The sequence below is a fragment of the Parambassis ranga genome, chromosome 13, assembly GCF_900634625.1.
Source record: "Parambassis ranga chromosome 13, fParRan2.1, whole genome shotgun sequence".
Classification (NCBI taxonomy): domain Eukaryota; kingdom Metazoa; phylum Chordata; class Actinopteri; family Ambassidae; genus Parambassis; species Parambassis ranga.
This window is the reverse complement of record NC_041033.1, coordinates 20767861-20792921: the sequence shown is the minus strand read 5'-3', so window position 1 is coordinate 20792921 and position 25061 is coordinate 20767861. Positions and strand designations below refer to the sequence as shown.

General features: G+C 43.9%; 3 protein-coding genes across 4 annotated transcripts; 1 reads left to right on the top strand and 2 right to left on the bottom strand.

The window, feature by feature from the left end:
* Nucleotides 1–1104: 1104 nt before the first annotated feature.
* On the bottom strand, nucleotides 1105–9934 carry hnrnpul1 (heterogeneous nuclear ribonucleoprotein U-like 1). The gene is made up of 16 exons (XM_028420603.1): nucleotides 9861–9934; nucleotides 9098–9373; nucleotides 8505–8867; nucleotides 8106–8316; nucleotides 7923–7996; nucleotides 7425–7564; nucleotides 7236–7335; nucleotides 7032–7144; nucleotides 6669–6935; nucleotides 6332–6454; nucleotides 6129–6257; nucleotides 4039–4207; nucleotides 2959–3222; nucleotides 2697–2845; nucleotides 2378–2608; nucleotides 1105–2005 (listed from the first exon to the last, which is right to left on the bottom strand). Exons 2-16 carry the CDS (start codon nucleotides 9327–9329, stop codon nucleotides 1889–1891), a joined length of 2682 nt encoding a protein of 893 aa, XP_028276404.1. The 5' UTR covers nucleotides 9330–9373; nucleotides 9861–9934; the 3' UTR covers nucleotides 1105–1888.
* Nucleotides 9935–10316: 382 nt separating this feature from the next.
* Nucleotides 10317–11890, bottom strand: opa3 (outer mitochondrial membrane lipid metabolism regulator OPA3). Its single transcript, XM_028419158.1, has 2 exons — nucleotides 11700–11890; nucleotides 10317–11056 (listed from the first exon to the last, which is right to left on the bottom strand). Exons 1-2 carry the CDS (start codon nucleotides 11839–11841, stop codon nucleotides 10728–10730), a joined length of 471 nt encoding a protein of 156 aa, XP_028274959.1. The 5' UTR covers nucleotides 11842–11890; the 3' UTR covers nucleotides 10317–10727.
* A 498-nt stretch (nucleotides 11891–12388) lies between these two features.
* ppp1r13l (protein phosphatase 1, regulatory subunit 13 like) lies at nucleotides 12389–23465 on the top strand. Of its 2 annotated transcripts, none has more exons than XM_028419155.1 (13): nucleotides 12389–12621; nucleotides 17010–17072; nucleotides 17168–17295; nucleotides 17381–17942; nucleotides 18206–18298; nucleotides 18386–18474; nucleotides 18709–19090; nucleotides 19166–19638; nucleotides 19725–19862; nucleotides 20553–20686; nucleotides 20782–20948; nucleotides 21885–22078; nucleotides 22166–23465. In XM_028419155.1, exons 2-13 carry the CDS (start codon nucleotides 17036–17038, stop codon nucleotides 22199–22201), a joined length of 2433 nt encoding a protein of 810 aa, XP_028274956.1. In that variant the 5' UTR covers nucleotides 12389–12621; nucleotides 17010–17035; the 3' UTR covers nucleotides 22202–23465. The 2 variants fall into 2 exon arrangements, with proteins under 2 accessions (XP_028274956.1, XP_028274957.1); XM_028419156.1 differs by lacking the exon at nucleotides 12389–12621 and adding an exon at nucleotides 14160–14300 and having other exon boundaries at nucleotides 22166–22201.
* Nucleotides 23466–25061: the final 1596 nt, after the last annotated feature.

Here is a 25061-nt window from a genome sequence, read left to right as displayed (position 1 = left end):
GAACACCAGGGATTAAAAATGGACTCCTTCCTGTTTGTTTGTGAAATTGTCTTTGTCTCTGTCAGGTCTTATTAGTTTGGCTCTTTGGCTTCAAACGTTGATTCCTTCTGTAATTTATTTGTTTTTTTTGTTTGTCTGGTGCTAAGATTCTTTACAACCTCGGCCCATAAAGTCATTTTCTTCCAGATCATCCACACAAACACAGGGTAGGAAATTAACACTAACATTAGGCAGCTACATGAAACCTCTGCGTGTAAACCTGGAAGGACAAACGGATTTCGCTTTGCTCTTTATTTGGCTTCTCTTTTTTTTGTTTTGTGTGGTATCTGATATTTTTTCCCCCTCAAGTCAAAACTTTCCTGTAGAGCTGGATGAAAAATGGATGTTGTGGCTCTTCTGAGCACGACGACAGCTAAGCAATCATTACCTGAACCCTCCAGACTATGCTGCCAGCATCCCTCAGTCTGCTTATATCAGGCCCGGTGGTAGGTGGGAGGCAGTTTTTGCATCATAACTGAAGACTTTTTATTTACAGTTATGAATTTAAATGGTTTTTGCATGGAAGTATATTGCATTCACACTCAAGAGGAAAAAATAAAGCTTTAAATAAGGAGTTTCTCTGAAATAAGGGTTAGAAATAAGAGTTGCAAATGAAAAGGCGAAAATAATTCAATTTTTCTGAATTAAGTAGATGCCTTCTGCAGTCTGAGTGGTTGGTTTTTCGGGCCTATGGAGACATGTAGCAGCAGAGAAACGCTGTAATCTGTGATGCAGGGCAGGCCTCACATGAACTCACAAACAGCTTATTTTGTTATTTTTTCCTCATGTGAATGCAGCAAACTTCCAGTTAATTCCTCAGTTAACTTTGCAAATTCAAAGTTCCTGTTTTTTTTATACTTAAATGAAGAAAATGTTGATTTCCTGCCCTGACATCTTTTTTGTCTTTCAATATCTTCATTGAAATAAGAAGTGCCATTTGTCTTTTTTTTAGCTAAATGCTTTTTTTTTGTTTTGTCCTTTGTCCGTAAATACAAAACCCACAATGACAAACCCTCCTGTTTGTGTGTGGTGTTTGACTTCAGTCAAAATCTCCAGCACCCAAAATCTCCAGGTGTATACAACGGTGTTTATTGTATAAAGACAAGAAGACAGCTGGTCAAAATCAGATGTTCATTTTCAGGTAGAAAAAAATGGGAACAGGCTTTAACTACTGGACTCAATGAACTGCAACCACTAAAGGTTGAAAAGAAGAAGAAGGAAGAAAAAAAAATCCACATACATCTACTCAACAAGAGTGGCAAAATATTCTTCTCAATGACTGGATTAAATACTACAGTATCAACATCTATAAAAAAAATCCATAAAGCTTGAAATCTATTGCAGGTAAATAAAATGTGCTTACTCGGTAACTGAAAAGTAAAGAGCAAGACAGAGGAGGAGGAGGAGGAGGAGGAGCGGGGTGTGAAGGTAAAAAGCATGCACTTTTTGTTCTTTGTTAAGCTTCTGACAGCAAGCAAAAAACTTACTCAGGCTTTCCCGTGTGTTTCCTGTCAACTTTTCCACACTATGCATCCTAGAAATATACAATTACCTCTTAAATCTGTAGGAAATGTGGAGTCCAGACACCCACATTCAATGCATAATCAATAACATTCATTAAATGCCTTGATACCTATGATCTACCACCTCAAAGCCACTGCTTAAAGAGTAAGACTTAATTCAGTAGAAAGAATGAAAAGACATCAAAGTGTATACAGCTGTATGTGTACACCGATTGGTGAAGGAAGCAGACAATGTTATGGGCTGTGATTATAATGTGGGACTGTACAAAATTCAATTTGCTGCAGAGGTCAGAGGTGTTCAGGAAACGGGTGGGTGCAGAGCGAAGCTACTGGGAACCGGAAGATGAGCCCTGGCTGCCGTGTCCGGGGTAGCTGCCGTACTGGCTGTAGTACTGGTTCCATTGGTTCTGGTTCTGGTAGTACTGCTGCCACTGCTGAGCATACTGCAGGAAAAGAACAGAGAAAAAGGGTAAACTCATGATTCTGTTGGTGAGCAGTTCCCTCCCTAAATGTAGCATGGTCGTGGTTCAAAGACCACAACGACACTTCTGCAATTTTTTTTTGGCTGCAATAGACTTCACAGCTTAATACTGGCCGTCTAGGGCTAACGATACAAGGAGAAGACAGAGGAATGATAGGGGAAGGGGGCCGACAGCTGGTGGAGTTACTGTCCACAGACACGGTTTCTATTTGACTACAAACATTCTACCGAAAGGTTTCGGTCACACACGTGGACAGGCGAGTGCAGGATACTAACAGAAACGGGAGAAAATCAACAGACGCAGCATAGAGAGTGGACAGCTGGTTCCTCCTACCTGCTGATATTGCTGGTTGTAGCTTTGTTGGGTCTGTTGTTGTTGCTGCTGCTGCTGCGGCTGTTGCTGTGGCTGCTGCTGCGGCTGCTGCTGGTGGTGGTTGTAGGTCTGTGCAGTGGCTGGCGTCTGGCTGTAGCTCTGGCTGTATCCTGGGTACTGACTGTAGTTGCTGTAGTAATTCTGGTTGTAGCTGCCCTGGTTGTACCCTTGGTTGTAGCTCTGGCTGTAGCCCTGGTGGTAAAAGGAGAACACATCGGTTTAGTTTTTTTTTCTGAATTTTATTAAGTCATATTTACTTGAATGTTACTGTGTTAAGTACCTGGTTGTATCCTCCCTTGCTGTAAGGGGCTGGGCGGTTGTAGCTACCCCCTGATTGCTGGCTGCGGTTATATCCAGAACGTGCATCAAAACCTCCATCACGGTAACTGCTGCCCCATCGGTTCTGGTTATAGCTGCCACGACTGTATCCTGCAAAATTTAATAAAAGGAATCATAAAACATGTAAAACAAATCTTTGTTATCGCACAAATTATTGTGTAGATTTTTGAAAGATTGGTAGGAAAAATGTCGTCTCTGCTCACCTCCTCTGTATCCACTGCCGCCATCTCCGCTGCGGTTCTGGTAGCTGCCGCGGGATCCATCACGGTTATCGTACCGCTGGAAGCTACCTCCGCCGCGACCACGGAACCCGCCCTGCCTGTTGTCGAAGCGTTTCTCGGGGGGTGGGCCAGCCTTGCGGCCGTCCTCATTGTACTGCTTCACCAGCTTTTCAGTCTCTTCACGCTCCAGCTCAACGTACGTCACTGCCTCCAGGAAGTCGCAAGGCTCGGGGAGAGTGAAGTTGGCTTGGAGAGCGACAAGAGGTGACCACAGGAGGAAGAGAAGAGACAGCCCATCCAGCAAGAGATGGATGGAGAGGAAGAGAAGAAAGAGAGAGAGAGAGAGAGAGAGAGAGAGAGGGGAAGGGGGTTGTAGTGAAGACCAGAGCAGCCACACCACCGGAAGACAAAATGAAAAACAATTACTATTATACATGGGCAGCGTAAATCAGAGAAACTAAGAGCAGATAATGAAAGCAGATGGCAGGGTAAAAGGGAACAAACATTACCTCCAAGGGGAACATGGAGGAAACATTTGTTTTTAAAAAGCAGACACAGGAGAGGGAGGAGACTTCAGTAGAGGAGGGGAGGGGCAGGGACAAAAAGGAAAAACTTAAAGGTTGGTGAGAAGAGGAAACGGCACTGCAAACCAAGGACAGCTGATGTAATGAAGGGGTTACAAATTAACTTCCAACTTCTTGGGGCATGTGACTGCTTGTAAGTTTAGGTGTCCTTTTCGCAGAAGCCAGTTGTGCAATATTAGCTCTAATACTACATGACCTTTGCAAGACCAAAGTCTCAGTTTGCAGTGCGTCAGAAAAAAGCTGAATGGCAAAAGTGGCAGATAGAGGGCAAAAAATAAGAATCAATTCAAGTGGACTGTTTTAAAAAAAAAAATGTCCAAGTCTGATATCTGGCCAAAGGCTATGATGGGGGGGGGGGAGGGAAAGGGGGGAGGGGACATCTTCCAAGTTTGATTTTTTTTTTTTAAAGAGACAACACATAGAAAAAAGTAAAAAAGTAGATCTGGTGTTTTATTTGTTGTTTCCACAGCATTCCTACCTTTCATTTCTAAAACAGCATGATCGGGCACATCCTTCCCCTGCTCATTGGTTTGCTTTAATGTTCGTTCTTTTAAATCCTCGTCCGTGGGACAAATTACAATAGCCTTGCGTTGAAAACCTTCAAAAGGACGCATTTTTCGTCTCCTTGCTGATCCATATACATTTGTCTAGCAATGGTGACAAGAAAGAAGTAGAAGCTTGTTTGTTATTGTTTACTTGTACTGGCTTTCCACTGGAAGGAAGCTGGAACCCTGCAATAATGAAGTGAGAGAGGTTTGGCTTGGAGGTCAGTCTACGGTTTTTTTTAATCGGTTTGTTTTTTTTTTAACTCAGGTGCTAGAGGCCTCTCGTCACTCCACAGACTTACCTCACCAGTCTGTATGAACAGGTGCCCGATGACTGCTGATGGATGTTATGAAAAGGGGGACCCCCACAACTGTTTAGACTGTGCTGCATGCCTGCTTAAGTTACCCAACATCATTTAGGCATTCACGTTTCAGATCGAGCTATGATCAAGCTACACGTCGAGCTACACGTTTTGAATGTGATTACAGGATATTTACACATTTACACTTCAAACTAGCCATCTCACAAGATCCCCGATATTTGACTATGTTGCAAGGTTTCAAACTGGGCCAGAGTCCAGTGAGGAAGTACTAGCAGTTAAGGTGTTTTTCCCCCTTTAATATGACAAAGACCTTCAGGTGCAACAGCAAGAAGCATCTGATCACTTCTAAAGGCTTTTGATTTTCCAATAAGAGAGCAGCCAACTGCTACTTGCTAGCTTTCTTAAGATCTTAGCAGAAGTCAGCAACCATCTCAATCATCTGCAAAGTAAATTTTTTAAGCTTTCCAAAATGTCTCCAATGGCACACCATCCAACACATCAGGATTAATGTACAATATCTGGTACTGAGCCTATATTTTGTCATTAAATGCAATTTAGTGATTCCATAGATGGCATAAAATGCTACACATTTGTCGATTAAAGTCTAAGAAACAGTCATATTCCTTGGCGCATGTTTAAAACTTAACTTTTAAGACCTTAAGAAAAAAAAGCAAACAATCGATCCTCGTTGGGTGTTTTAAGTTCATAGCTCAGCACCACCATGCCTTGTTATTCAAACAGACGTTTCACCGCCACCAGCAGACGCTGCGACAAAAACACATGCAACTAACAGCACCAAACATTTTATCTGTCCCTTCTTTCAGCCATAATCATGTCTACACTATGTATTACGGTTTTTAGAGAATATTTGCTCTTCATCCGTTAGGAGCACAACATCGACAAAGCCTTGGGTTGCTGTAAGTTCGTCCCTTTCTGAGCTTCTAAAACCGCAGTAAAGCTCAAGCTTTTCATGCTACGTGAAAAAACGACCTACTGTTCTATACGGGTCCCCCAACAACTCACCTCGACTCACCTTATCTCCACGAGAACTCCAGTCCAAGCCCAGACAACAACAGACAGATATTACCTACCTGCCCATACTCACAGTCTCCATAGTAAAGCCATAGTGTGCCATCAGACCCACTTACCTTTTTAAATCACATTAGCTGAACACAAGGGTCTGAAAATCTAAAACCTGTTAGTCAGTACTTACCTTGAGGGTCAATTAATTAAAAAACACACTCAAAAGTTCCATGTATCTCACGTTAAAAAATAGCTTTTAACAAGCTATCATCTCTGTCTTATTAAATTAGCAACAGAAGGTGTTTTTCTTACTCACCAGTCAGAGCTTACTTGTTTCTCAACATCTTTACATAGTCATGGTTTACTTGTACATTGTTGAAATTCACAAGACAAACAATACTGTATATATGACAAGAAATAGCAAGTGCAAATATACTGCGGAATGAAAACAGGACATATTCTGTCACTTATGAGAGCCATTAATCAGTTTCTTTTAACAATGCATGACAAGCAAGTGACAAAGAGGGTGAACAAAGCTTCTTCTACTCTATAATACACAGAGACCCCCTGAAAGATAAATAAATAATCCATTAGAGAGAGAGTGATCATCAGGGCACATTGACTGACTGTGGTGAGTTATCAGAGCATGTGGAGTGTGGAGGGTGGAGGGGCAGTACCTGATCCAGGATGTAGTTGCGTCTCTTGCGGGCGGCGATCTCGATCAGCCTGTTCAGACACTGGGTGGCCTGCTGAATCAGAATATCCCAGCGTCCGGCGTAGTTCCTCTGGCGGCGCAGACCCATCACCTGCACAGTTCCACAACTCGGCGTAAATGTTTGTGAATGTTATTTTTGTTCGTACTTGGGGATTAAACGCCTACCTTCATCTTATCCATGATGGCGTTCGTGCCCAGAATGTTGTACTTCTTGTCAGGGTTGGTCTCAGCATGCTTTATGGCCCAAGTGGTCTTTCCGCAAGCAGGGAGGCCCACCATCATCAAAATCTGACAGAAGAAGTGCAGTTTTTTTTTTACTTCAAATCAAAATTATATTTATTTAAATATGGATTTATGTGTTTTGAATGATCACAAACTTTAAAGTCAACTATTCTCCAGCAGGTTTAATGTTCAAATTATTCAAATAAACACATTCATTGAAGGAATTATACCAATCACAACTTCTTTTTGTGGGCCAAAGAAACGTAACGAGCGGCCTTACCTCGCAGTCAGATTTGCTGGCCGGTCCCTTGGTGCCTCTGATCTTGTCTTCAACATCAAGGTTGTGGATGAAGGTGTATCCCTCTGGAGCAGGGAAGTATGTCTCCCGCTTCTGTCCAAAGTTGAACTCGACTGCACAGTTCTTCACCAGGACGTGTGGGAACAGAGCGCGGCCGGCCAGTTCCTCTTTGGTCGTCCGGAAAGCCACACCCAGATCCACTCCGTTTTTATAATAACCCATCTCCACCTCATCATTGCTCTCAAAGTCCTAAAATAATAAGAAATACATGAAAACACAAATATTACGCACATGATTACCGTGTTTGAAAAACATGACATTTCAAGTATAATGATGGACACTTACGATGTAACAACCGATGACGTCATTTTCACCAAACTTCTCACCAAAGTCTGCAAATTTGCAGTCGGAGGATTTTTTTCCTGTTCCTCCGTATCCAAAAGAAAATGGCTCCTCACCTACAAATGTAACACAAATAAACCAACTGTACTCAACATTTATTTGTGCTAAAATGTATATGTTCAATAATGGAACAGATGTTCTTCTCACCAAGCTGAGTGCTGCAAGTGTTGAGGGACCATCCAATTCTGACCACATGGGGATCTGGCTCGCTGCTGGGCAGGTGCTTCACAGGGATTTCTTCATTGATCTGAAGACATTTTAAAAAAAAAAATTAAAAACATCAAAGTCATCAGTCATCAAATACATTGCTATTAGGGAAAGGCATGTCCATATTACCTTCATCTCATAAAACACACGGCCCTGTGTGACACCGTGGGTCGCTCGTGCCCCAGCCCACAAGTAAGCAAAGCCTTCGATGGTTAGAGGATACCCACTGTAGCGATCTCTGGACACTTTGAAGTGCAAGTCACAGTTATCTGAAAGAAAGGCAGAGAAAGATTGTAATGCGTTTGAAAATTATGTCATAGCAGATAGCTTTGACAAACACTGAAACGTGACACTCCTGAGTTTACTTCTCTTCTTCTGATAAACCCAGTGGTTACTATCACTGCAGATTACACACAATCCAAAGCCTGCTGAAAGTCCAAATGTGTGGTCAATACACACTGACTGTTTGTGTAACACTGTGTTCAAACTGCACACAAAGTCTACAGATATTAACAGGTCTAAGAAATATTAACATTTCTGCTGTAAGGGTAAATGAGCTCCCTTAAAAGATACACACTGAATAGCAAAGCCAGCCAGTTCACATCTTCTTCATCCTTATTTACTTACATGTATCAATTGTAACGAGAGTGTCATCAATGTTCTCTTCCTCGTCTTCAGCAGGGGGCTGTGGAGTTCTGGATCTGTGCAATAATAACAGCATGAAGTTAAGTCATAAACTATAGCTATAGCTATACACAAAAATTTCACACCACCTAGAAATCTAATTCAAAAGATCATAATCAAACGTACCTTTTTTCTTCGCGGTGCTCGTAGTAGCCATAACCCCTGCTCTCCTCGTATGGTCTCTTGCGGCCATAATGTCCCCCTCTCTCAGGTTCCACTTTGACCTGCTCAGCCTGGTCTGCTTCTTGCTCAGGCTGCTGCTCGGTCCTGGGAATGTCTTGCTCTCTGTCTCCAGCAGGCTCTGCCTCATCTTCCGTTTTGACTTCCACTTTGACATCTAAAATGATACACGAATAAGTTTATAAGTCACTGAAAGTAATTTTACTAATGCCCGTCTACAAAGCTGCTCTCTGAACTGGACTGTAAGTAAAATGCTTTGTTTAAAAAAGCAGCCAAATGTAAATTAGTCCACAAAATTTCCAAAAAACGCATCAGCCTGTTTAATTACATTTAAAAACACCATACCTTGTCTACTCTCAGTGTTGTTCTCCTTCTCCTTCTCCTCCTCCTCCTCCTGCTGCTGCTGCTGCTGCTGCTGCTCCTCCTCCTTCACCACATGCCTGGGCTCTTCTTCTGACATCATCTCCGATTTGGTTATATCCACATCCGCGGTGAAGTCAGGCATGCTGTGACCTGAGTCTGAAGCTGGTTGAGCTTCGTAGGGCTCGCCTTCTGCCTCCTCCTCTGGCTCATCTGGCTCCTCCTCCTCTTCCTCCTCCTCGTAGTAGCCTCCTGAATCCCTGCCCCCATCTTCATCTTGAGGGGCATCATCTTCGCCTTCAATATCATCATCACCTTCATCATCATCACCATAGTCGTCAGCCTCTTCTGTACATCAACAGAGGAAATTCTAAACTTTTAGTTTCAAGCACTAAATTGTAAAATGCAACTACACTGTTCTCTTTAAACACAATAATCACAGGGAACAGAAGACTTTAAAATAATTTCTTTTGTTTCATGACTGTTATGCAAATACGGCAAACAGTTTCAGTTTCTGTTATGGTAATAATCAATGCCTGATAGAAAGGAAAACTTTCTAAATAAAAAAAACATTTTACCTTGTTGCTCTTGGACATCCTCTCCATTTTCGTTGTCTTCAGTCTCTTGATAATCCTGGCTGAAGTCATCCTCTTGCTCGCCTTGCTCTGAGGCATCAGCCTGAGCTTCAGCCTCCAGAGCCGCTTTCAGTCTCTCCACCAAGTCCGCCTTAAGGCCTCTGGTGTCCAGGCCGCGGCGCTGGAGCTCCTCCTTTAGCTCGTTGACTTTCAGTTTTTTCACGTCAACACTCATGGTGTTTCTGTTTTGTTTATTTCTTTGATGTCTGGTGTAGTGGTCTGTCGAATGGGAAATAGTCACATATAGTTAACACAACAGCATCTAACTTTCAAATCGATAGCTGTTGCGCGGCAGTCTCTCGCAGCCAAACAGGGTACACCAACTGTTTGGCTAGGCTAGCAGCGCTGGAGAGAAACTACGCTTTGCACCTTGCTAGGTTTGCTGTCTGTAAACCACATAACCCGATGTTTGCAATGAACTCCCCCTCTTAAAATGTTTGCACGACAAAACTCCACCAGAATACTTAAACTATAATTCTTATTCGCCGGAAGCTTTCTCCAACTGGCGAACGTTGATAACCTTCTTAGCCTAGCATTAGCTACCGTACCGACAACCATTGCAGCCAAGTAGCTTTAACTCAGACACTATGCAAACTGCAAACTTACTCTATCTTTATATGTAAATGTATTGCATTCAGTGCATTAATTCGTCAGTTTATAACACAGCAATGAAGCAAAATATGATCAAAATAGAGTTGAGGCCTACCTCCTTTACGCGAGTTGCGCGGGTAAGTCGTTGTAGAGGATTCAGGGAATCGCTACTGCCCTCTATCGTCACACACCAGATCGAAACTCAAACCGGAAGCTAGCAAGACTGTACCACTCGTTCGGGTTATTTGAGGTTTTAACTGCGAATTTAAATACATTTCAAAGTGTATGTAATCTTGTGTCTAGTAAACGACATCAATTTATTGTTCACTTTTGTTTTCTACTCCAATTATGATGGCAAGTCTGCATTTTATTTCCGTTGCATTTTAAGTCCTTGGTACGTTCTAAAACGGAAGTGTTTGCAGTCGAAGCATGCTGGGTAATGTAGTTTAACATCCATCGCGGAAAATCACACATTCTGGGGGGAAACATGGGCTTTTAAGCCTATAAATGTTTACATACTGAGGTCGAGACAAATTTTATTAACAGACAACATATCACTTTATTTCCTCCAGTTGGCATTACACACATTACCCACAGCTGAAGCTAATAATAATGCATGAAAATTGAAAATGAGCATTTTATCCAAAAGGATCTCTCACTTAAAAAGTAATATGCTGGAGCTGTTATAAAATATATTTTCTTTGATGTCACAAATTAACTTTATATATGAACATGCAAGATCCAACATAGAAATTCACTATGAATATCATAGCAATTTCCCTTTACAACTAGTTGCTCAAACCATGAGCAAATAATAGCGCCCAATCATCAGCGCCCTGATTTGCTTCCACCAAACTTCAGCGGTGTGTGCGAAGTGGGGCAGTTACCAGACTGTACATATGATAGTGCTATGCAGGTGCACTCTTGCTCTTTTACACACAGACCAACATGTGCCACATAGGATAGCGAACACCTAACTCAGTCACTTTTTGGTGGGCATGGGAAAGGAAACCAGTTGCCTGTTGATCTCTCTGAGCTGAGCATTTATAGTCTCTGTGTTTAGCTCTAATTCTGCTACTTGAGTCTGTAGGTTTGTTATGGTCTTGTTCAGCTCCTCCTCTTTGTTTCGAGAGTTGGTAGCCTGCCTGCTGTACTCCAACACCATGCATCCACCACCGATAAGGAAGATGATAGCCTCTCCCAGCAACTCAGCACCCAGCTCTGCAGCAGCCTCCTCGTTTAGTGGCTTGATGGTGGAACCCCGGAAGCCCATGATCCGCATCTTTGTTCTCATTTCAATCCAATGATACACTGTGATAAAAAAGATCCTTTAGTTAGAAATACAATTAGAAGAAAGGATTTATTTCTATATACACTCTTATATATACACAGCATTTATTATCATTGTGAATGCACCACTAACAGCATGCAGCTAGTTTCTTTATGATGTACTCAGTCAACACAAAATAAGATGTTTATTTGGAACAAAGCACTAACATTTATGCATTTTTAAATGTAAGGCTAGTACTTCCATAAACAGCACACACTGTAAACAGGCTAGCAATATTAGCTAGCCATTTTAACATGATTTTGAATGGCTAAACGAGGAGAATTATTTAATATGTTTGACCAATAGAACGCAATAGACAGTCACCACTGTTTTATCCGTTCAAATCTAATATAATATTTTGTTTAAATTGATAGGAAAGCTGTTGTCCTGTCATGTCCTCACAGCAATGCCTCATACAATCTGCTCAATGACAAACAAGACCCGCCCTCTCCTAGCTTGCTTGGCTGCTATTGGTCAATAATATAAACCACTCTAGATGATTGGATAAATCGCCCATTGAACTTCAATGTCATTGGTTGGTTCAGAGCTACTAGCTTTCATGGCGTATTCGGGGTGACTAGCAGTGAACTCTAAGCTAAAACGGCCGTTAGCTCGGTTACTCACGCTGGGCCGGAGGCAGGCAGACGTAGTTTTTAAAGAACTCGCTTCTCCTGGCTCCTGCTTTTATCCGGTTCGCTACGGGCTTGCTCATCTGCCTCACTCCCAAGTAGAGGAGCTTGGCGATGGGGAAGGCACCGACAACCATCTTTGCGGAAACACTTCACAGCAGTAGGCGTAATACGTAGAGTTTACGTGATGACGTTTAATGATTGACAAGGCAGGTCACACTGTGCACATGATCGAGCTGCACCTCCTAATATTGAGTAATCTCTGATATAACACTTATAATCTCAATTTAAGATAAACTTTTATCTAAACAGGCCCAAAATCTATGCCGTACACAACATATTCTCCACTAAATGTTCTTAATAAATTAAAAACTTGCAATTAAAATGATCTTTTTGTTGCAGAACATTTGTTTATTGCACTTCCCATGCTTTATTAAGTACAATATAAGCTTTTTATACACGGAGGATGTATAATTAAGGCCAAGTATTTCATAAATAATGTGCAAATATGCTTTTATAGTATTTATATTTAGTGATATAAACAAAAAATATATAATAAAAGCGTAATGTAGCTTGTAGTGTTTCCCAAAACGCAGCCTAGGTGGAAAGGAAAATATGTGTAAAAATGAATCAAAAGGACACATTCAGAGCTCACCTGGACCAGCTGTGTCAGAAACACCTGGCTCGGGTTACAGCGGCGGAGAAAGCAAGAGGGGCTGGACTCTGAGCCAAAATAACTCGACTGAGTACGCAGCTATGACTAAATGTCTGGAGCCTCCGCCACAAGAGGCAAACACAGACCGATCAACCAGACTCCAGGAAGACGAGAAGCTTTGAACAGGGCTCAGCTCTCCTCCCGAGCCTGGGGCGCAAAGAACAGAAGCCACTCTCTCTCTCTCTCCCTTTCTTTATTTGAGGTAAGGAAATCTTTTTTTAAAGCGCAGAGAAGAAAGCTTGACGATGAATTAAGTTGTATTGAAAGATCATGTGTGAGTTGGATCATTAGTGCATTGTTGGTGTAGTTGCTCAGCTTGTGTAAACGCACTTTCTTCTCGCCTGAATAGTTCCTTCTGCTGTTTTCTCCTTCATTGTGAGGGGTCTTGTGTGCGAGGAGGAGCTTGTACTTTAATGAAAATCAGATGTTACCAGCTCTGCCTGCCTGGCATGCTTCTCAGCCTACAGCCACATAGAGAGAGAGGCTGGAGCTGCTGGCTGGACACTGAGAGACTGATGCAGTCACATACCACACCACAGGGAAGCAGGGCATCCACAGGGATATGCTGCATTTGTTTTATTTCATCACCGTTTACCATGCTGTCCTGGATGAAACCAGGGGTATTTAAAGAATTTCCCCTCAGGGATAAACAAAAGGAATTCTGATTCTGATCATATTAGTGTTGATTATAAGTTACACTATAGTACACTACAAGTATTTTTTCATGCATGCTGCAGGAATTTAAGAAGTCAAATTGTCAGTTTTTGCTAAATGTATTTGCATATCTGGTCTTTGCAGCAGAACTGTAATTTGTGAACCAAACCTTCCTGTCAGAGCAGGATTTTTGTGGCATGTGTCCAAGCTCTGTGTTCTAGTTCTCTGTGGAAACCAGCTGGGCTGCATTGTGTGCAGGCAGCACTTGCTGCAACCTGTCACCGAACACATTCAAACTTTCTGCAGAATCACAGTCAGCTCTGTCATACATGACCGCACTGACTGGCTGACTGGCTGGATGATTTATTTATGAATTGTTGCTAATTATCGGCCGGCTCTGTTGTGCTTTGACACACTGTAACTTGTCAGAAATCTGTGCTATTTTGTGTAGCACTGACAGATTCCCGAGTCACATGCTGTGCAGGACAGTGTTGGTCTAAACGTGAAGATAATAATTAGCATGGTGCTAGATGAAGACGCCAAAGGAGAGCCTGCGGCAACGTGAATAAAAAAAAAAAACAGGAATGAAGGCATGTTCTGATTGTCTTCTGAAACACCTCGGGGGATCTGGGCCGTGTCTGCAGGAACGGCTGTTATCCCACAGTCTGAGAGGGCCATCAAACCTGTATTGTGTGAGGTATTTGGTTTTGACAGTTGCTGTCATGAATATAATGCTTATATGTGTGTGTGTGTAGGCAGAAAGTCTTAGCATTTCAATGAACCATGCCAGAGGTGCAGGTGTAAGAAAGAAGCTCTTTGGGTGGAGTTTTTCTTCAGATGGTGAAGATTCATGTAGCAGGTCAAAGTTTTTACGGTCTATAAATCCTGAGGTGATTTTTCTGTGGGTAACCTTTTGGATAATCAGTGTTTCTATGGTAACAGGTGGAGATAAGAACCATTAATGCACCATGATCTCCTCCCTAATGCTCCGTGACACAGATTCCTGAGATTTTACACAATAATTACACAGTTCCTCCCACCTGCATTTGCACAATTAGCCTTGACTTTACTCACATGAGTTAATAGTGTGCCAAGATAAATTACAGTGGATGTTATCTCTGTCTCTGGACCACTGGCACCACCACCTTGGTGTGAGCTCAGAGTAATGATTATTCTGGGTATTCCCGAGAGCCTGTGGAAGTTATACCGAGTTCTTCCCTGAAGCTGGTACCGTCTGTCTGTCTGTCAGTTTCAGAAAAATAAAAGGCAAACCATGTCTGGTTGTATCAGAGGATCGTGCAGGTTGCCAAGACAAAGCTGGAAAGATGTGGAGGAAGGATATGAAGGAGGGACCGACAATTGTGAAACAAGAAACGGAGGAAATGAAGAGACGCCAGGGTGGAAATAAGGGGTTCAGCAGAAACCTGAGAATCGGTTAGATTCAAAGTAGAGGACATAAAAGGAATGAGAAAGGGGGAGGGACGTCCCGGAGTCTTGGTCAGACACACCCATGACTCTGTGCAAAGCTAATGATTATTGTCTTTAATCCTTAACTGTCCCCGCTGCTTCCCACAGGAACTCTCTGCTTTAGTTTCGGAGTTTCCACGGTTTTCCATGTGTCATGGCCTCATCTTGGGCTTTGCCACACGGGCTGTGTGTGAAGCTAATTGTTGCATGTTAAAATTGTAGATGGAGCTGACAATGTAGTCGAAGCACTGGAAGGGAACTGGAAAGCAAATAAGTAAGAGGTTTTCCAAGAAACTTGCAGCGTGAATAGAGCAAGAGCCAGAAATAGAGAAAAGCACAGCGGCAGTGGCCACACGCTGTCAGATAATTCAGCTTTGTGTGTTTTTATAAGTTCAGTTTTGGATTTAATGTTATTGCTTCGACACATTCACGTGTGTTTCTATGATAATTTACTCATTATATTTTGATTGTCTAAGTTTATTTACACCTAATAAACGGTGCTGATAAGATAAGAATGGAAGCTGTTGTTCAGACACACAAAAGAAAACAACAAGGCTTGAGTAGTGAGACGCATCCACTACATGAATATCTATGGATTAACTCTAAAAATAACTCTATGATGTGAAAATGAGGGTGACACAATCAGAACAAATTGTCGTAAAAGCTTGTGAAAGCGCCACATAGCATGTGTTTTTACAGGAAGGGGGCGGGTGGATGCGTCGCTGTGTAGCCAGAGTTCAGCTGGTTGACCTGACCTTTGTGAGTCAGTGAGAGTGTAATCTGTTTTTGTGTGAGCTGCTCTTGACAAAGATAAGCGTCCCACTCTGTCTGTGTGTGTGTGTGTGTGGGGTGAATGCCTCACTGGGAGGAGTGGTGAGGAATGTGAGCCTGCAAACAAGCCTGACTGAGACATGACAAGTCCCTGCTAAGGCTTGACACACACTCGCTATCCGACTGTTGTGTTTACATCAGTTTGATGAGCTTATGTAATCCATTATTTCCTTTATGTCCTGTCTAATGTTCGGCTGGTCCAGTGGAAGAGCAGGCTGGTGATCATCCATGGTATTAATAATGTTGGCAGAGGGTAGTCAGCTTTTAAAGGTGTGCTTAGAAAGGTTTTATGTATAAATACACCTATTGTATTATGCATATAACAGAGAAGTAAAGATAAACACTTAAACTTCCCCTCACTGTTTCTGATCAAGTGAAACCAAAGCTGTTCTGCAACATATCCAGGAACATTCGGGAAATTTCTGAAGTGAAGAAACAGTTCAATCCTCACCAGGAAAGCATAAAAAGATGTCAGGAGTGCAGTGCATGTGAACAGGGTGGGAAAGTCTGGTGCAAAGTTATTGCTACAGATTCAATATCACAATAACACACACCTTAATATGGCGGCTTGTATACCTGAGTATCATCTGGCCAAAGTTTGTCCACATAGACTGGAGTATAGTTATGTGTAAAAATCTTTATTTTTACTTTACTATATTTTACTTTATTCTATTTTATTCTTGCTCTGACTGTCAGTGTTACCAAGTGTGTACTGCTGGTACCCGAATTTCCCTGAGGGACCTTCCCAAAGGGATTAATAAAGTATTCTATTCTAAAAACGTGTCGCCAGCATGGAACACAAACCCCCAGCCCTAACGTCCATATATATATATATATATATATATTCACTTAGCACAAAGAGTCATAGCAGGAAACAGAGCTGTATATATAATTGTGGACAGAATGTCTGTGACATCACCCGAAGGTTTCTAAAGGGCGGGTTGAGTCTCTGTGGGAGGCTCAGACCGTCAATCTTCTATTGTGAGTGGACATCAATCACTCAAAGCAGTCATGTCAAGTCCTAATATAATTATAATGATTTACTCCTCTACAGTTGTCACAAAAAGGGAGTTTACCAACAGAGTCCATCAGACTCTGTGTTTGTCCACAGACTGACCGGTGTGTCCGCTTGTCTTTTCTGTGCAGGTGTGTGTGCATTGAATGTTCATTTTAAATGTCACACAGAGTTTTGTTGGCGTTAACACACAGTAGCTGAGTCACTTTTTACGCCCCGCTCGGGCCTAACTGACTACTGATGAGTGTCAGCGTGCTCCACCTGTTTCTCTGTGTGAAACTGGCGTTCTAACAGGGCGGTCATACATCAACACCTGGCATCACAGAGAGTATGATTGAGTCAGCAAATATGACGAGACGACTGCAACCAGTCCATCTGAACGCAGCCTCTGAGGTGTGTGAAGACGTTTAGTGTCTTCGTATTGTTTCCAAATCATGATGAAACTGTGGCTTGTTTGGACATGACCTAAAGGGCCTAAAGAAGGCTGCTTCAAAAGGGATGAGAGGAAACCAGAGGGCAGCGCCTCTTTGTGCAAATATTTACCAATAGGAGCAAAATGGTGGGTCCTGCAGCTCACATTCTACTCACAAGATTGTAACAAGGTGTTCTAATGTCTTTTTCAGGAGCAGATCGCTGCACACTCGCAGACATGAGTTCTCAGATGACCTTTGGCAGCAGCATGCTGTGTGAGTTTTCCACAAATCCTTTTATTTGGCTCTGCTGTGTGTCTGTACACATGGGAGTAATTTCCTGAAGCTAATTGTCTATGGCTTACATTCAGTCCAGACCATAAACGATGACCTGAACGCATCGCTGGCTACAGCAGATGAGTTATCCAAAGAGTTTAACTCCCTGCTGAAGGAGGCCTCCTCGTCTCCCAACAGGAGCAACACAACGCCTGGGTCTCAGGTACACAGTTATTCACAGCTTCAATCTTCACGTTCGGCACAATAAAATGCAGGAATTACACACAACAAATCACTTTCCCCCTCAGGCTGGCTCTTCTATCTCCCGAGAGCAGCTTCAGTCCACTGGACCCTCCAGCACCTCCGTCACCACACGGTTCTCAAGTGGCAGCACTGATGGCAGCTCCAGCTCCCAACTGTTCTCCTCGACCTCCTCATCTTTCCCTCCCACTGACTCCGGCAGTAAAAACACACCTTCATCCCCCAGCATTACAACCAGCCCAGTCTCAACCCCAAAGGTCCACCAGGAGACCCGTCCTACACATTCTCGAACCGGATCCGACAGCTACTTATACGCCCAGCAGAGCCCCAAGAGTTCACCACACACCCAAAGGCACGACTCGCCCACACGTTACGACAGGAGCCCACGAGGTTCCACTTCTTATGTGGACAGATGCCCATCTCCAAACCCATTGGACCAGTCGGCTCGCTCCACTTCAGGTCAGACCCCCTACAACCTACTGAGCCCCTACGACAGCAGCCAGATGGGTCGCAGGTCACCCCGGCTGGACAGGGCTCCCTCTCCTCTGTTATTCAATCACCCGATGTCTGGCACAATTCCTCGGAACCCTACCGGCTTCAGACAATCTGGTAAGATGATTTGATGATGATAATCATCCTCTTAAGAACTGAAGGAAATCATTTAGTCTGGTTTATTTCTGCTGTAACGTTTTTTCAAATGAGCACAAACCAAACAAAGTTGAGGATTTGTACAGTTTTCAGTAACGGTATGTTAATGGATGGGTGCGGTGAGCTGTCAATCATAGCATAATCCGACAGTTATCACCTCAACGAGCCTGTTTTTTTATTAGCTGTATTCTTCTGCTCCTGTTTTCTCACTTTTAATCTCTCAGATGAGGGTATGCTTCGGCAAAAGAACCCTGGAAAGTGGAACGAGACAGATCTGGACATGTCCTACGAGAGGAAACCTCACCACACCTATGACAGTTTGTGTTACTTTCACTTATTTCAGCAGTTATTCGGAATTCATGGGATCAGTCAAGTTTTTTTAACAGAACCTTTTTCTGTTGTAGAGACGGAGTGGCTGCGGCCGTCTGTGCCAAATAGCAGCTGGAGGGAATCCAACCTGGATGGCCCTCCTCCTGCTCCAAGCCCTAAAAAGGTGGGTGTTGTTAACACAGGTTTTTAAACACATGTTTGTTTTTGTTTGTTGAGTCATGGGTGAACTGTTTTTAAAGTTCTTGAGAAGCGTCAGATATCTGTCGAATGGGCATTGCTCCAAACCTAATGTGTTGTTTTTCACAGATAAAACCGGCTGTGCGTGGAGATAGGCGTTGGAAAAGTCGGCTTCATCTGTCACACTGCTTCAGTAACAGTTTCTATTTTTCCTCTCCAGGATCCTCGCTCTAATCCCCTCCAGTTTTCACATGGCTCCCTCCCCCGTAATTCACGTATATCAGTGCCCCCAGATGTTTCATCCTCAGCCCACTCCCAGTACCACCCACAGCCCATCATCTCTCGTATTTCCATTCCTCCCGCTTCCCCTCAGTCCCGCCAGCGTGGGCCCATTCCTCTCTCTGTCATCTTGCGGCTTCAAAACCCCCACTGGAGGGCAACAATGCCGACCCCCAACCCCAGAGTTATGGGAGGAGAAGGTGACATGCCGCCTTACCAGCTGGCCGCACCCATCCTGAAGGAACTCTTCCACCAACATGTCCCTCTGTACCAGCCTCATCAACAGCCTCCTGAGCTGAGACAGCCAGCTGTGTACAGCGATGGTAAAAACACCTGCACACACCTGCACACTGTCATCATGTCTACAACAAGTTTAAAATGTGTGTCCATGTTTGCAGCGCTGAACCCGGGGGATGTTGATGCAGAGTTAGAGCGGCTGGACCTCGTACGTCACATTCCTGTGATCTTGGAGAACCCCACAGTTCCAGAGAGCGGCCCGGAGGCTGCTCCCCAGCCTGCCCCCCAGCCTGCCCCCCGGCCCCTGAGCCCCACCAGGCTGCAGCCAGTCGTGGCCCCCGATGCCCAGACTCACGTAATGCCTGATGTGCAGGAGCTGCTGCGTATCAGGGCAGAAATCCCCCGGGCCCTGAAGAGACGGGGCTCCGTGGACCAGTCACGGCCCCTGAAGAAGGCCTCGCATTACCAGCCGAACCAGTACAAACATCTCATCGACAAGCTTTTCCGCAGGAAGGAACCCCGCCACAAGGGGGAGCAAGGGAGCGAGACCAGCAGTTCCTCAGAGGGCGAGGAGAGTGCGCCACCTCCTGCCCCCTTACCTGGACCGCAGAGTCCGATGCACCATGGCGTCAAAGTAAAACATCAGCTTACCAGATATTGACTTATACATTTTAGAATAAGCACCTTGGACAGCTGTAAACATGCCGTTTGTCCCTTCAGAGCTACCATTCGATTCTGCGACAACCCAAACGAGAGCGCAAAGGTTCTGGGAGGCGGGCTCGGCTTAGCCCGCTGGTCTTGCTGCTGGACGGATCATTGGTTGGAGAGCTGGAGACGGTGCAGAGAGCCGTGCAGGAGGTACTACTGCCTTCTCATTGATCCATTATTAAACTAACACCGCCTTTAAAACAGATCAATCACATTTGGCACGTTCACTTGGATGATGAGAGTTTGCTGGTCAGAGGTCACACAACTATCCAGACTAATATTACACAAACATGCTTCACTGTGGCACTGTAATATTCTCCAAAAATCATATTTATTCAAGTTCCATGAACCCCATGAACACAAGCTATAGTCCTCCCTGCAGGACACACGATAATAAAGGTAAAATCCACTAAAAACATCCTTTACTACATTGTATGTAGGAGTCTGGACAGACGCCCACGTTAACTGCAGTGTGACTGTTTGAGGGAGGTTTGATGAATACATCACTGTAGTTGTCTCTGCTGTCATTGTTTATTCTCCATCTTCCAAAAAAACCCTAAAATTCTTTCTAGCTTACGTCAGCAGCCTCCATAAATATACCCTATAGGGAAACAACTGAAGCCGGAGACAGCAGAGCTCTGGTACATTCTGCTCCAGTTCTGGGTTTGGACACTCAGAAATATTGAAAAATCTGTTATATTTAACTTTCTGAGGGTTTGCTGAGCATGCATTTTTTTTGGTCTGACAGTCAGCGTCAACAGTGTCTCCTCTATTTTAAAAGTTAAAAGTTATGGAGGTGCTGACAGTCAATGCTCATCACGTGTTAAATGTTTTTCACAGATGAGTGACCCGAGCCAGCCTAATGATGAGGGCATCACCGGCCTTCATAATGCTATCTGTGGAGGGCATTACGATGTGGTCGACTTCCTGGTTCGCATCGGAGCCAACGTCAGCGCCCCGGACAGCCACGGCTGGTAAACACAACACCTCTTATCTTCTTCCCATAAAGGCAGTGTGTGTACTTTAGTATGTAATGCACACATGTAATCTGCTGCTGTTCATTTGACAGGACTCCTCTGCACTGTGCAGCTTCTTGTAACGACCGTGTTCTGTGTGAGTTCTTGGTGAGGAACGGTGCTGCTGTCATGGCCGTGACGGAGAGCGACGCCGCCACCGCTTCACAGAAGTGTGACCCGTACGCTCCTGGGTTTGAGGAATGCCTGAACCTTCTGAGGGGTGAGGCTGCCACTCCCACAAAAACATAACTTTAGACTTGAAGGATTGTTAATGTCTACAAAGCAGGAGAAGGATATGAGTGTTTATCTTTAAGAGCTGCTGTGAGAGGTTTGATCAAGAAGTTCAAAGAGAGTCCAACAGAACAAGACCAGCAGAGACAGGAAGAGAAACATGTGGAAGGTTCTGGAAATAAAACTAATGAGAGATGAGTCTGAAGAGCCGAGAACAGCTGCAGAGACACAAGTGAAGGATCTAACCAGGTCTGGACCTGAAGAGTCAGAGAAGACAAGACTCCTCCAAGTCAGACTGAAGTCTGCTAGAGACCACCTGGAGACAGATCACACAGACTGAAGTCTGCTAGAGACCACCTAGAGACAGAGCACACAGACTGGATGACTTCATGTGGAGAGGAGAACTGGGTTCATACAGTCAGACATGGTGGTGGCAGCATGATGCTGTGAGGATGGTTCAGTGAGTCTGGACCTGTGGATCCTGTCAGGGTGGAAGAATCATGAAACAAGAAGACTGTCTGAACATCTGAAAGAAAACCTGAAGCCGTCTGCAGTCAGACCAGGTCCTGGTCCTGGTTTTCTCTTCCAACATGACAAGGACGTGAATCAACATCTCTTCTAGTGAAGAACTCCCTCCAGGAGAACAAAGTGAACGTTACTGACCGACCTGCACAAAGTCCAGACCTAAATCTGACCTGAACCTGTGCACTAAAGACCACGCAGGGGACCATCAGATCTAGAGGAGCTTTAGAAAGGAACCAAAGCAGAATGGACCAGGATTCCCCAGGAGACCAGACTCAAACATGCTGAAAACTACAACACCAGACTCCAGACTTATCGAACTAAATTTGCCATGTTATATTTTAAGGCAAATAATGTCACCTCTGTTATGAAATATAAAACACTGTATGTATCCATGTGCCAGGTATGGAGGAGGCCATGGGTGTGGAGAACAGCGGCGTGCTGTATGCTCTGTATAGCTACCCGGCTCAGGCGCCCGACGAGCTGAGCTTCAAAGAGGGAGACATGGTCACCATCCTGCAGAAGCCTGAAGGGTCTGACTGGTGGTGGGCCTCGCTCTGCGGCAGAGAGGGCTTTGTTCCAAACAACTACTTCGGGGTAAGTTTCAAAGGAAGAACCGGGTTCACAATCCGAACTTTAACCTCTTGTTTTGTTGCTTAACAGCTGTTCTTTTTGTTCCCCCAGCTTTTCCCAAAGGTGCGGCCAAAGTCTCTCTGTTAAGCAAACCCCTGATGATCGATCCTGGTTTAACTGGTGCCGCCTCTGAGGACATTCACAGCTCCACGTGGTTATTTGAAAAAAGCCTGCAGAGGATGAGAAATGAGAGGAAGGAGGCGTCTCAGTGTTCAATTCACTGACAAGGATAAATCTGTCTTTTCATTTGTACTGACTCTGCAGCAGCATGTTTTGAAAGCCTCTGTACTGCTCTGTGCTTCCCTCTCTGCTGTCTGTCCATTCAAAGGTTACACAGGGGTCATGGCGCCTGCTGCTCCGCTCACACTGTGTTCTAGTCTGAAGTTGACATTTCTGAGTCATCAGCTGGTTACTAATCAGAATGCAAACAGCAGCATGATGCTGCTCAGTCCGTGAGGTCAGTGTAGGTGTGTGTGTGTGTGTCAACAAACAGATGACTGCTCAGCTTTTAAAAACCAGGGTCAGTGTCTCATTATACATGCTGTGCAAAAGACAAATGTGGAAAAAGATATTCGTGGATATTCTGACGCTATAGAGCCACCCAGCAGCACCACAAGTAACAGGCAGCACTTATGTGAGTGAGGAGGTGCGACAGAGACAGAGTCTGGACGCGAATGTGCTGATTCTAACCGACAATCACCAGTATTTTCTTTATTATTAAGTAAAAATGCAAAGTATAATTTGGTTAGTGGCTCCAAATATGCAGCCGTAAAACCCAGTAAATTCAACCACAGCTTGGAAAGTGAGGTTTAGCGGCTTCATTCGTCGACATAAAAGTCAATTTTGGCAGAAATTTGTGGCTTTAATCTCAGAGGGAAGAAGGTTTTTTATGCAAATGTGTGACAAAATGATCTCAGATAATGTCAATGGATCAGATCAGACAGATATCTGGGCTTATGTGTGTTTTTGTTCTTGTAAATTTACAACTTTAATATTGAAAATGTAATTTTTTTCTTAGATTATTACTAACATATGGCTGATATCACTGTTTTCACCCAGACCTCAGCGGTTTCTACGTGGCCTCTGTTCTCATGTAAAGGGTTACAGTTTAATTTCTGACTATAAAACAAATGTCTGGATGAAAGTGTCTTTTCTTTGTGTGTGTTCACATTGGTAGAAACCTTTAACCCTCTGATTTCTACGGGGCTCACAGCCACCAAGTGTTCAAATATTCAATAATTTGGGGATTATGTGTCACAGTCATGTGCGTTTGTGTGAAAATAAAGATGTGAAATGTCATCTACTGACCAGCAGGTGGCGCTGTACTATCACATAGAAACTCAGGATCACAGTTATATGTTTCTCTGTACTTTGTTTTAGTGTGCTGTTTCTTCTTCTTTGAAGCTATGCTCAGGCTCGTGTGCGTCGTGTACGTCTCTCACGCCACACAGGCGTCTGCTATGATACTTAATGAATCAATTAGCTGCACTGTTATGCAGTAAGTGTAATAACTGAAAAAGCTGCACGCATAATGATTTTTATTTTAATTAAGCCTGACTCCAGCCTTTTGATCTGAACCCCACCAACGTGTGTGTGTGTGTGTGTGTGTGCTTCATCACCATCCCTGAGGACCATTAGTGCCAACATTGTTTGAAGCTCACTGCTGCTCCCTTTTTAATGTTTTTTTTTAAATATAGCTTATACAAACGTGATAATAACAATGACTCACACACACACACACTAATAACCGGAAGGTTGGTGGTTCGATCCCGGCTCCTCCCTAGTCATTGTTGTGGCACTTCACCTGCACTGCCTCCAGTGCACTCACTGGTGTGGCGCTCCTTGCTGGTCATCGTATGACACTGCTTGGCAGCAGCCTTAAGCAATTTCCCTTTGGGATTATTAAAGTATCTAAAATAAAAAATACACATGCTGGTGTGTAGCTGTGGTGAACTGATGCAGTGTTTCTGCTGAATAATGCAGGTGATTTAAGTGTCCAGTGGTTTGTGGCATTAATGCATGGTGTTTTGTAGAAATGCATCTCTCCTCTTAGCCTCGATCAGAGCAGAGCTAAGAGAAACATGGAGTAAAATCATCTTTATTCATCACTAGAAATGGAACACACTCATATTTATATGAGACATTTGCACAACTGGCAGCCATATTTAACCCTTACAGTAATAAGTTTACCAGGATGTCTCCAATAAAGTAAAAGTTCTGCAGATGTTTTCGGTCTTAAAGATCAGTCAGAGCATGAAGAAAGGAGCCGCTGGATTCAAACAACAGCATTTAACTCATGAAAGAGTGCAACAACAGCATTTAAAGGGTGTATACAACCACAAATGCACATTCAGTCAGTCTCTCTCTCTCTCTCTCTCTCTCTGAGGCTCCTACGCTGGTGTAGGGATTGTTTAAGTTTTGTGCTGACTCTATTCAAGCAGAATTCATTTGATGCCTCATTGAAATCCCATTAGAACCATAATGAACTGTTAGTGACGTGGTCTCTGCAGCCAGCAGAGCGGTTCAGGATGGAGGAGCAGCCAGGTTACTGTGTTCTCGCCCCGCCTGTACACAGCTTCATTTTTTCACCTCATTCTCATTCCTCACACTGCATCCAGCTCCTCGGCCCACCACGCTGAGACTTCACACATGCGGCCCATTATCAGTAGACAGCCTCTATTTGACCCATTATGGTCTGACAAGCCCACTTGACACCACAGGCTGACCCCCAAAGAAGAGCAGAGCTGGAAATAGGAAGGCAGAATGGGGAAAAAAAAGTAAATGAAGAGACATACAGAGTGTGACAGAGGGAATGAAGCACATTGAGCACATTGTGCAGTTTTCAGTTTGATGGGAGACCTGAGGAGGGATGCAGGGATGATCTTTTAAACCAGCCGGCTGTGACAAACGTGCACCATTGTACCCGCCTTTGATGGACAGCAAGTAG